The following is a 12,157-nucleotide window of genomic DNA, read 5'->3' as shown; positions in this document are numbered from 1 at the left end:
CAGTCAGTAATTGAAGAACTTGTGTGCTTCTATATGGTAAGTGGCTGATATATATATATATATATATATATATATATATATATATATATACAGTATATATATATATATATATATATATATATACAGTGTATCACAAAAGTGAGTACACCCCTCACATTTCTGCAAATATTTTATTATATCTTTTCATGGGACAACACTATAGACATGAAACTTGGATATAACTTAGAGTAGTCAGTGTACAGCTTGTATAGCAGTGTAGATTTACTGTCTTCTGAAAATAACTCAACACACAGCCATTAATGTCTAAATGGCTGGCAACATAAGTGAGTACATCCCACAGTGAACATGTCCAAATTGTGCCCAAAGTGTCAATATTTTGTGTGACCACCATTATTATCCAGCACTGCCTTAACCCTCCTGGGCATGGAATTCACCAGAGCTGCACAGGTTGCTACTGGAATCCTCTTCCACTCCTCCATGATGACATCACGGAGCTGGTGGATGTTAGACACCTTGAACTCCTCCACCTTCCACTTGAGGATGCGCCACAGGTGCTCAATTGGGTTTAGTCCATCACCTTTACCTTCAGCTTCCTCAGCAAGGCAGTTGTCATCTTGGAGGTTGTGTTTGGGGTCGTTATTCTGTTGGAAAACAGTTTTCGAAGGGAGGGGATCATGCTCTGTTTCAGAATGTCACAGTACATGTTAGAATTCATGTTTCCCTCAATGAACTGCAGCTCCCCAGTGCCAGCAACACTCATGCAGCCCAAGACCATGATGCTACCACCACCATGCTTGACTGTAGGCAAGATACAGTTGTCTTGGTACTTCTCACCAGGGCGCCGCCACACATGCTGGACACCATCTGAGCCAAACAAGTTTATCTTGGTCTCGTCAGACCACAGGGCATTCCAGTAATCCATGTTCTTGGACTGCTTGTCTTCAGCAAACTGTTTGCTGGCTTTCTTGTGCGTCAGCTTCCTTCTGGGATGACGACCATGCAGACCGAGTTGATGCAGTGTGCGGCGTATGGTCTGAGCACTGACAGGCTGACCTCCCACGTCTTCAACCTCTGCAGCAATGCTGGCAGCACTCATGTGTCTATTTTTTAAAGCCAACCTCTGGATATGACGCCGAACACATGGACTCAACTTCTTTGGTCGACCCTGGCGAAGTCTGTTCCGAGTAGAACCTGTCCTGGAAAACCGCTGTATGACCTTGGCCACCATGCTGTAGCTCAGTTTCAGGGTGTTAGCAATCTTCTTATAGCCCAGGCCATCTTTGTGGAGAGCAACAATTCTATTTCTCACATCCTCAGAGAGTTCTTTGCCATGAGGTGCCATGTTGAATATCCAGTGGCCAGTATGAGAGAATTGTACCCAAAACACCAAATTTAACAGCCCTGCTCCCCATTTACACCTGGGACCTTGACACATGACACCAGGGAGGGACAACGACACATTTGGGCACAATTTGGACATGTTCACTGTGGGGTGTACTCACTTATGTTGCCAGCTTTTTAGACATTAATGGCTGTGTGTTGAGTTATTTTCAGAAGACAGTAAATCTACACTGCTATACAAGCTGTACACTGACTACTCTAAGTTATATCCAAGTTTCATGTCTATAGTGTTGTCCCATGAAAAGATACAATGAAATATTTGCAGAAATGTGAGGGGTGTACTCACTTTTGTGATACACTGTATATATATATATACACACACACACACACACATATATATATATATATATATATATATAATGGTTACCATGTTGTCTGCTGTTTTTGTACAATTTGTACAAATTAATGCAGGTAGAAAATGACAGTGTGAAAGTAGGACATTTGGGACCTTCTGACATTTGTCTCAATACAATTAATCCGAATAAATACACAGTGCCTATTGTCTGAATTATAATATGCATTAATATAAATAGAATTGAAAAAAATCTTGCTTCAGATGCTGCTTGTCACTATCATGATTAACTAGGTCAGCCTTTGTATTGTTTCTCCTAACATTCAAAACCAATTTGTGCAGATTTTTGGAACTTGTCACCAATTCTTACCTTTGGCTTGTTGGTGTTCCCCTCCATAACCATATTCCAGTCAGATCCATTGCTGCTGTAGCCCAGGCGGAACTTCTTCATAAAAACCTTGTTCTCGCGATGCTTGCCGCCTTGTATGATCAGACCGCGCACAAGTTTGTCCTGACCCAGGTCCACCTGGAGCCACTCGTCCACATACAGCTGTGGCTGGGGTAGCAGAATCCATCCTGATCGGCTTGTCAGGAGACGAGCATTCTCCGGGACCCAGCTGCGATCCGTGTGAGAAGAGGCAGTGATCTGATCATCGGTGATGAGACCTGAGACCATTCCCAGCATACCTGAACATGGGTACTCTGTATGTGGAGAGAAAAGAGATCAGATTTTAAGTTAGTGGTGGGATATTTGAGGATGATCAACTATGACAGTGACTGGAGACTTGAGAAGGATTTTAGCAGATAAAATGTAGATATACTGAATGAGATAACTACTGACAGCATCTTAGTAGATTTTGGAATGTTTTGGAGGATGGAAAGAGACAGAACAATAAGAAAGAGTAAAAAGACCAAACCTCAGAGATAATTATGGAAACAGCATGCAGAGACAAGCAGTAATGCAGGTCTCCCCCCTTCCTTTCTAGCCCACACTCTCGTTCCTGACCTCTTGCATATTAACTCACCCGCCTGTGGTGTTTGTCTCCAGGTATCTAATTAAAGCTCTTCTCTCCCCGGTGCCTACCTTTCATATCTGAGCCTCTAGCTTTCATCCTTTAGGTTCCTCTAAGTCTCCTCCGACCCCTTTTTTTGTATCTGATATTTGCCAACTCCCATTTGGCCTGTTCTCTTTTCCTTGCATGTTCTGATGTTCATGTTGTTTATTATATTTTTCTATATTTTAAATGTTTTATGCTTTGCAATTTCCTCAAAGAAAAGATTCAAGGTTATGAAAAATGTAAAAGTTTTGACATTTATATTGTACTTATTTATTGTTTTATTATTATGATTTTTTTTTTTTACATTTTATTTATTGATTTTTTTCTTTTATTCATTCATTCATTGTCTGGTTTATCTTGGTCAGGGTCTCAATGGGTCTCATTCATTGGGCAAAAGTCAGGACATATCCCAGACAGGTAGCCAGACTATCTGTCTGTCTGTCTGTCTGTCTGTCTGTCTGTCTGTCTGTCTGTCTGTCTGTCTATCTATCTATCTATCTATCTATCTATCTATCTATCTATCTATCTATCTATCTATCTATCTATCTATCTATCATGAGGTTATTGTATATGTGTTACCTTAAAAATTGCATTTATTTTTCTAGGCATCAACAGTTATGGTGAGGATGCCAGTGTCTAATAAGTATCAGGTATCAGATGATAATCAGAAAGTTATTATTAATATCATAACATTGAAAAAAAGACAGTTTTAATTTCTAGAATATCTATAAATCTTTATAGATTATAGAATTTATAGAAAATAAAAGTGCATTTGTAACAATAGAAAATAAAAATGCATTTGTACCTTTATTAAAGTGGATTTCTTTATTTATTTGTAAATTTTTCTTTGTACAATTGAAGTTGAATTATATTGTGAAACATCTGTTTAAACCATCTAATAGAATGTTATTTTTTCCCTAACCTCTATATGTAATTATATTATATCATGTATTATTTAATTTGTCCATTAACTCATTTACTATTTCATTCTGGTTAGGGTTGTGGTAGGTCTGGCACCACTAAGGTCCATTACTGTGTAGCATGTGCCACCCTGCTAACCATCTTTAAATTTAGAAATGTTTTATTTCTAGCTCCACTTGCTTGCGATTTTCAGGATTTAGTACCTTTACTAGGTTTGTAGGCAGTCTGAACCTGTTTCAAATACATTACTTCAAAATGATCCTTTCATTTGGTCTTAAAACCACATTTTATGAGTTTTAAGTACATTAAGAAATTTACATTGTGAGCAGAGCTAAGAATTCTGAATAGTTGTGTGAGTTATTATGTACAGTATGTGGGTGTGTGTACTTTTGCGTGAGTTGCCAGGCAGGCTGCAGTAATTGGGGTGGGTGTGTGGGTCGGGTGGCCGCACGCACAGATTGCCTCATTTACAAACAGCCAGAGAAAGTTTATAAAGGGTTATGAGGATGAGGAATGCCTGTCACATGTGAACTCTACTGAGTAGGTTCCTGACAATCACTGCCTGCTGCTGCATGTCAAGAAGCACCAATCCTGTGTTATTTAACATGACCACACCCAAACTACACAGCTGGCTTACTTATATTATATTAAATGACATTATTATTACAACTGCACCACATTGTTGTGCACAAAATGAAAGCAGAGATGGTTTCATGATCAAATTTATAAGCAACAAATGGTACAGGAAATTTAAGGGCTGGATAATATGACGATAAATCTACATTTAAATAAGTTATCACAACACCTCCAGAAAAATGGAGCTCAAACAAAAGGATGTATTTTGTGTGCCCTGCATTCCTGATGTGTGCATTCCTGCCCTGCACCAAGTGTTTCTGAGTGGTACCAGACCTGCTGCAATTCTAACCAGGATGAAACACTTAAATAAATTAGATGAGATTAAATAAATGAATAAATAACAATAGCTGCCTTAATTTATTTTACATGGGAAGGTGGAAATTGTCAGTTTAATGATCAGTATCAATAATAAAAACAGTATGTTTATTATGGTTTAATTTGGGCAAAACTAGGCAACTATCAAACTTCAAATTCAAGGTGGACTTTTCTTTTATTGTTGTAATTATAAGTATACACTAAACACACGTGGCCAAAAGAATGTAAACACCTGACCATGAGTCCACCGGTTCACCAGTCCATCACAGGGCATACACACACACTCTCACACTTAAGGCAAAATCATAGTAGCTTTGGAACTGGACCAACCCGAGAAAACAAACATGGACACAGGGAGAACATGCAAACCACACACAGAAAAGACCTTGGCTGCCTTTGCCCAGATGCCTATGATTAACATAAATAATACAATTATTCTTTAATATGGCACTCTCCTTATAAAATCCTTCATCACTCTGTTCTAGTTGGTATTACTGTATATAAATAACTATAACTTTTTAAAGGTTAAACTGTTGACATCTTTCCTGCTAGAAGAAATACTCTTATACAAGTGCTGAATATTGCACATTTCTTCTTACTTTACACATTATAAACTTTGTAAGCAATGTGTGCAGTATTCTATGGAGACAGCTCTACACCCTGTACTTTAATATTGAGGTCTCTGACACACGCATAAAAACGCTGTCAGGCGTTCTGAGTATGGCCACATCATCGGAGGGAACCCACAGTACAATGATAATGTCATGAGGAGCCTCAAGCTCTTGTCATGTGTTCTGAATGTGGTGCGCCTACCCACCCTAAACATGGCTTTCCCAGCTGGGTTCTGGCATAACATCAAACCATGCTTACATACTGCAGTGTGCACATGCATGCAACCAGTACTAAATTTGCACACGGGTATACAGAGGATGAAAATAGAAGTACTTATGCTCACATCATTACAGCAGGGGGGCACTGATGATGTGAAGATTTTATAATGAATGCAATGTGGAGGGTGGAGCCATGCAAAGATTAGCATGCAAATAAGAACAAAACCTGGTGGGACTTTACGACAGGTGATTTAGATGTATAATAAGAATGTAATATAAGATATGTGCATGTGTGAATTTCTATAGAGGGTTGGTGGGTTTAGAGAGGAGACTGACCATGTAGATGCCATTTTTCTTATAGAAAGCACAACAAAACACACTTATTGCAGAACTCCTGCTTTAGCCTTCATTTACAAGATGAAATATCAGATTTTTAAATAAAATAAATATGTAATTTTCCTCTCACATACCAGATGTGTGCATGAAATGTAAACTATGTGTATAAAAGATTTATAACCTCATATACTGGCTTCTGTTTTCTACTCAGATTTGATTGAACTCATTACACATAAACAATATGTTTGAGAAATCCCACTTGAGCCAGCCAAAGCCCCTTAATCTATGATAAACATTTGCGGTCTGAGATTTGGAACCAACCTGAAATCTTACAGCCATATACTTCAAAGCGCAGAGCAATGCCAGTCTCCCAGGTGTAAGGCCGGATCCTGACGAAGCGGGTCAAAGTGGGCTTGGGCAGTGGGGTTTTCACTACGTCTGTAGGGTTGGTGTTGCCCTGGAAAACCTGTTTAACAAACAAGAAAGTTGACACATATATAATCTGATCTAGAAAGATCTAAAGATTTAAAGATGTTTAAATGTTTCGAGTAGGGCACTAACCACCCCTTTTTACGTTTATAAATACCCATTATCAGCTAGTGTCACGTTGACCAACATGAAGGAAAGAATTATAGCTATGACATCTTTGGGGCTTGAGCTTTACTAAGCAGGATCTTTGATCAGCTATACATCGCATGGGCTTGGAGGCTGCTGGGCCACAAAATAAAGGGCATTCTTTCTTGCTACATGCTGATGTAAAGTCACTTGTGTCCCAACTTTTTTTTGATTTGGGGTTTTAGAATTCAGTTGGTTCACAGATCCGGCAATATGAAGATACAGTCCTAAATTGTACTGTCTGAAAGTGAATAAAACACCACAGTGAAAGTTCAAGCCCTGACCAATTATAGGATAGTCAACAGGGTCACTGTGGTAGCTGCAGCATTTAGTGACAGAGATATTGTTATGTCTTCCAGCTCCAGTTTACTCTGACATCTAGCGTGCTCTGCAAGTACAGGAAATCCTGCATGCCTGAGTAAGGGAAAGGGTTTGGATGGAAATCATAACACAATCAGTCTCCAGTTTACTGAATATAATTAGGACAATAAAAAAACTGTTAGAATGAACTGTTTGTTCTTATTTGTTTCCTGTAATCATAAGTTTTTACAGCTGCTTAAATCCTTTGACCGTTCTGCATCTGGTAGCGTACAATGTGCAACTTTGTGTGTATATCTAATTCTCTATCTGTCTGGGTATGCAAACAACTTATTTGGCTTAAAATATTATTACTGTCCATTGCCTATACCAGAAACACTGTCGTGTATTTTACTGTCACGTCAGTTTAAAAAATCCATACCCTATTTACACAGGCACAAAATCTCTTTTTAATCTTGAAACTCAACGTCAATTGGTTTGAGTTTAAAAGGCATTGAGTTTCAAGGATGTATGGGAAACCTGTTAATGCATTCCATGGTCCTGTGAAACTGCATATATTTTAGGCTAATGTAAAATAATGGGGTTGTTTTTGACACTTATACACTGAAAATAACACAAATATAATATAAAAACACTGAAATACAATTGAAAAACATTTACAAAGCTTAACGTGACTTATTGTACTAAAACGAGTGAGGAATTTCATTAGTGGAGAGAACTTATGAGCAGTAATTATTAAGAGAAGTTTAGTGTTTCTATGTCGTTCTTTTAATACATTAAGTCACATTAAGCTTTTTTTTTTAACGATAAGCATTTTAGACTCTCTCAAAAAAGGCTGATTTTGACAATTTCTCAGAACCTCTAGCTATAACACAAGTTTAAAAGTGAAACAGGAGAAAAATCCAGCTAAACACAGATACTTGTGGACACTTTCAGACTGAATTTGACAGTTATTTCACGCAAATGCAGATTCGTCTTATATGTGCACTTTGATGACGTTTTACTGTGGCTGTTCACTGTTAATTTGAAATTAAATAAATAATTTTTAAAAAAATAGGTGAACACATTGAGTTTAAGGGTAAACATTTTTTGACGATAGGAGTTGAGTTTCAAAGATTTTGAGTTTAGGGGACATTGAGTTGCAAGGTACCACTGTATTTGCATTTGCATTTTTGGCATTTAGCAGACGCTTTTGTCCAAAGCGACTTACAGTACAGACAGTATACTGTCTAAGCAATTGTGAATAAAGGGCCTTGATCAAGGGCCCAAAAGTGGTAGCCTGGCAGTGGTGGGGTTTGAACCAGCGACCTTTTGGTTGCTAGTCCAGGACCTTAACCACTAGGCTACAACTGCCCAACTGCAAGTAATATAATATATAAAATGCCACACAAACTGGAGACAAGGATTAAACGTTGTAAGACGTAAAATGTTGTAAAAGTTGTAAGAAAAGCTGAAAATGTTAGATGTGCTTCTACCCTACCCTTAATCATTTGGAAGTATTAATACAAATTATTTGGTGAAAATTTCACAAGATTATATTTGCATTTGCAACAGTGTTCTACACTGCATGAGCTCTAAATGTATACAAAAATCAATATTATTATATATTTATTATAAAGAATTAATATAATCCAAATCTTTATTTAAATACATTGTATGGACCTTTTAAATGTTATATATAAAACTATAGTCAAAATAAGAAAAAACATTCAAAATGAATAACTAAACCCATTATAAAGTTATAGTTAGTGTTTAGTTTTTAATGTCATGTCTGTCCTTGGGCTATGTTCATGGCAGAAAAGATTCTAATATATCTTTTATAGGTTAACAAAAGGCAGGGACTATTTTGTTGTCTATGTCTAAGTCTAAGTATGTCAATTATATGTGTTATACACTGTTATAGACATTAATTAAATTCTTACTATGTATTTTCTTCACACCACTAACAAGATTTATCCAAATATTTTAACCAAGGTTTATGGAATATAGAAATATGGGTGAAGGTGTATTTATAAGGACCAAATCTCTACAGCAGTCAGCAAAATGTACCAATCATGCCATGCTACCATTAGCCCATTCAACGAGGCTAACTGCTATCTCAGATCCCTGGGTACAGCTTGTCAGACACATGTGTGAGGCAGAGAGCAACATAAGGAGCCATCCAGTCTCTTTAAATGTCACACCGATGCTCCATCCGATTGCACAAACTATTAAAATGTTTTTTTGAGAGCTGCAACCACAAAGGCGAACTGCAACCTCAGCAGTCTATAAATGGGCCCCTTTCTCACAAAAGCACTTTAGAGTACCCAGAGAGAGATAGAGGGTCTCATCAGAAATGTAGAGCACTGGCATTATAAAAAGGGAGCTGTGCAGTTTAGTGGGCCTTAGGGCTTATACACGGCAGCAATCAATGACACATGTGCAGCGCACACACACACACAAACACACATATATACACACACATATGCACAAATTATCTAATTCTCTGAAGAATATCTGGACACTATTTTAGTCAATATAAAACATATACACCATACGATTATACAGTCTGTTACTACTGACCCAGAACACAAACGCATTCCTTTTCCTAACTCTTAGCATCCAAACGCCTTATTTATTAATCTGTTTGTTTCTTCATTCATCCTAAAATGATGAAATCCTGACCGCTAGTGTTGACATCATACCTCACAAAAAATACAAAGCACTAAATAAAAGTTTCCCTCTGCCTGTCTGGCTACTGTGGTTGTTTTGGAGTTGTTTTTCATCTGTTTTACTATGCTTATTAATTTATTTAATCCTGGAGAGTGTTAGGATTCCAAACCGAGGCAATAATGGAGCATGGTGGTCCGTATGGTTGGACACAACAGAGGGAAACAGAGACATATAGACGGCAAAATGCTGCTTAGAGGTCTGCATTAAATTAAATGTTAGAATGTGCTAGAATAAAGATTGAATTAACAGCCTATTAGGTTACAAAAGAAAGTAACAATAAAATGTATTTGCCACAGTGTGCTTTAATGTTTTGCAGACTTCATGTGCAAATAATGGGACAAAATACTATTTATGACAAATTTAAATATCTTTTTTTAATATATTTTTATTTTGTTTATGCATTTTCTCCCCTTTTTCTCCCGACTTTTTAGCCCATCCAATTGCCCGATTGCCTCCACTAATGCCGACCCCGAAGCTAAGAGAACGAAGCTAACCCACGCCCCCTCCGACACGTAGCAGCAGCAGTATGCATTTTGTCACCCACACTAGGCGACACACTAACACTCAGTTACGAGGAGTCCCTATCTGGCTTAATACCCCACCCCTATATAAACAACAGGCCAATCGTTGTTCATGTGGCTGCTCAGCCCAGCCGGATGGCAGAGCTAGGATTCGATATGATGTATTCAAAATCCCAGCTCTGGTGCGTTAGCGTGTGTTTTTACCGTTGCGCCACCTGAGCGGCTACATATCTTTTTTTTTTGTCAACTACCCATCTGTTATTGTGTTATCCTTCTAATACAGGCAACGAATGCATTCATAAGCATGATTTTGGGGTAAAATAGCCTTTTAAGACACACTTGAATATATCTGCTGGAAGATTGCGTATACTCAATAATATAAGAAGTTTAAGGTGAAAGATTGCTGTTAAGTGTTCAACAACACAGGCTTTGCCAAAAGATACATGAGGGGTGCATTAAGGGTACATAGGCATTCTTAAGCACCATGGTTGCCACAAAATCACACAAATATTGGGGCAAAGATTCTTAAAACATGTCAATAAATAAAATCAATATTTTTTCTTCATTAATAATGCTCTGTGCTTTTTATAGACCCATCCATTATGATTGATCCTACTCAGTGTTACTAAGTGCTTTTGGTAGCTCACATGAATGCAGGGTTCACAAGGGTGCATTGAGGTGCATACCATTTAAAAAAAGACTGGCCACACTATGGCCTTGTAAACTTAGAAGCAAAGTGATCTATTCTGATTAAATAAAACATTACATTTCCAGTCAACTAGCATGATAATTGCTAAAATACAGTATGCTGGCCAACTACAAGGACATGTATACCTTTTGTTTGGGGCCCTCCTTTAGTGTGATCCAGTCTTCACCATTGGAGCTCACATCCACCTTGTAAGATTTTACAAAGTACTTCTTCTTGGTCTCTCGAGAAATTGCACCCTGGGTTCCTATAGCAGAAATGAAGCGCAGGAATCCCAGATCAACCTGAGGATAGAGGAAGAGTGTCATGGTAAGTTAGTTATGGTTACTGCAGCCAACAAGAAGGTAAAACCTAACTTTCATGACCCATGTCACAGGAATGATTGATTTAATGAATTTTAATACAATAATCGACAGCCGTGATGACAGGTGAATTTCCTGTGGTAGGACATTTGAGCTTATTGGATAACTGGAAGATGTGGTGCTTTAATGGATACAAGACTAAACCTGTAAAAATTTATAAAAGAGGATGGATTTTCCGATGAGGGCTGTATTAAAAGATGAGTGCTTCATAAATAAATCATGAGCTCTGTTGTCATTAAGAAGAACTAGCAGTCAAGAGCCAGCAGGGTTACTGGCACAGACTGAATGTACTGGAAGAGTCTGAGTATGTGTGTGTACATGTGTGTGTGTTAAAGATAGCAGACTTCTAGATTTGCAGACAGCACCGTTTCTGGAATCAAAGACAGACAAAGCAGGATAATGTCTGTTAAACCAGCACTACTTGTGACACACACTGATTTTTTTCTCTGTATGTGTGTGCGTGTGTGTGTTTTATACCAGCAATGTTCTTCCTATTATAACCATAAAACTTTCAATCTGACTTGCCCCGTCTTACTCCCTGTAGGCACATACCATCTAGACGACACATGTTCCTCTTAACCAGTGCTTATAGAAGCATGACCAGCACTGTGGATTGATTTTGCAGTTTGTGCTCTTAGCTCCATCTGAGCCTTGGGACAGTTGAGAAAACTTTTTTCCATTATTTGGTTTTGCAGACAATGCAGCATCCAGATATGGACATATATGGTTTAGTTTCATGCATTATTATTACTATAATTATTATATATTTGACAATGTTAACAACTACTGCATTTGTAGGTTTACTAATCGTCCAATGAAATTAAACAAATGCTTCTTCACTGCACCACTTAGCACCCTTAATAACATTATTTACCATTGTCTCTATTTTAACTGTGGTTGCATTGATTGGTACATATTCAAACATTACATTAACATATGTTTTAAATGGTTACTGTTTTTTTAAGGTTTATTACATATCCAACCAGTATACTATCTTTTTGTGCAATTTTTCCCCTAATCTAGTCGTATCCAATTACCCTGATTGCATTATGCTTCCCCTCTACCGATACAATTCTCCACTGCTGACTAAAGAGCACCGCAACTGACACACGCCCCCTCGACACATGTGCAGTA

At 37.9% G+C, this 12,157-nt stretch overlaps 1 protein-coding gene across 2 annotated transcripts in view; it reads right to left on the bottom strand.

Annotated features, from left to right (window-relative positions):
- Positions 1-12,157, bottom strand: part of nrp1a (neuropilin 1a) — an 89,165-nt gene that overhangs the window by 18,805 nt on the left and 58,203 nt on the right. For both annotated transcript variants that reach the window (XM_062991184.1, XM_062991185.1), the window contains exons 7-9: positions 10,790-10,945; positions 6,111-6,255; positions 2,064-2,395 (exon numbers count right to left, since the gene is read on the bottom strand). In XM_062991184.1, the coding sequence (XP_062847254.1) occupies positions 2,064-2,395; positions 6,111-6,255; positions 10,790-10,945 (633 nt within the window). The remainder of the gene's footprint in view (positions 1-2,063; positions 2,396-6,110; positions 6,256-10,789; positions 10,946-12,157) is intronic.

Source organism: Trichomycterus rosablanca, chromosome 3, assembly GCF_030014385.1.
Source record: "Trichomycterus rosablanca isolate fTriRos1 chromosome 3, fTriRos1.hap1, whole genome shotgun sequence".
Classification (NCBI taxonomy): Eukaryota; Metazoa; Chordata; class Actinopteri; order Siluriformes; family Trichomycteridae; genus Trichomycterus; species Trichomycterus rosablanca.
Note: the sequence above shows the minus strand (reverse complement) of the source record. Positions and strands in the feature narration are given on the sequence as shown.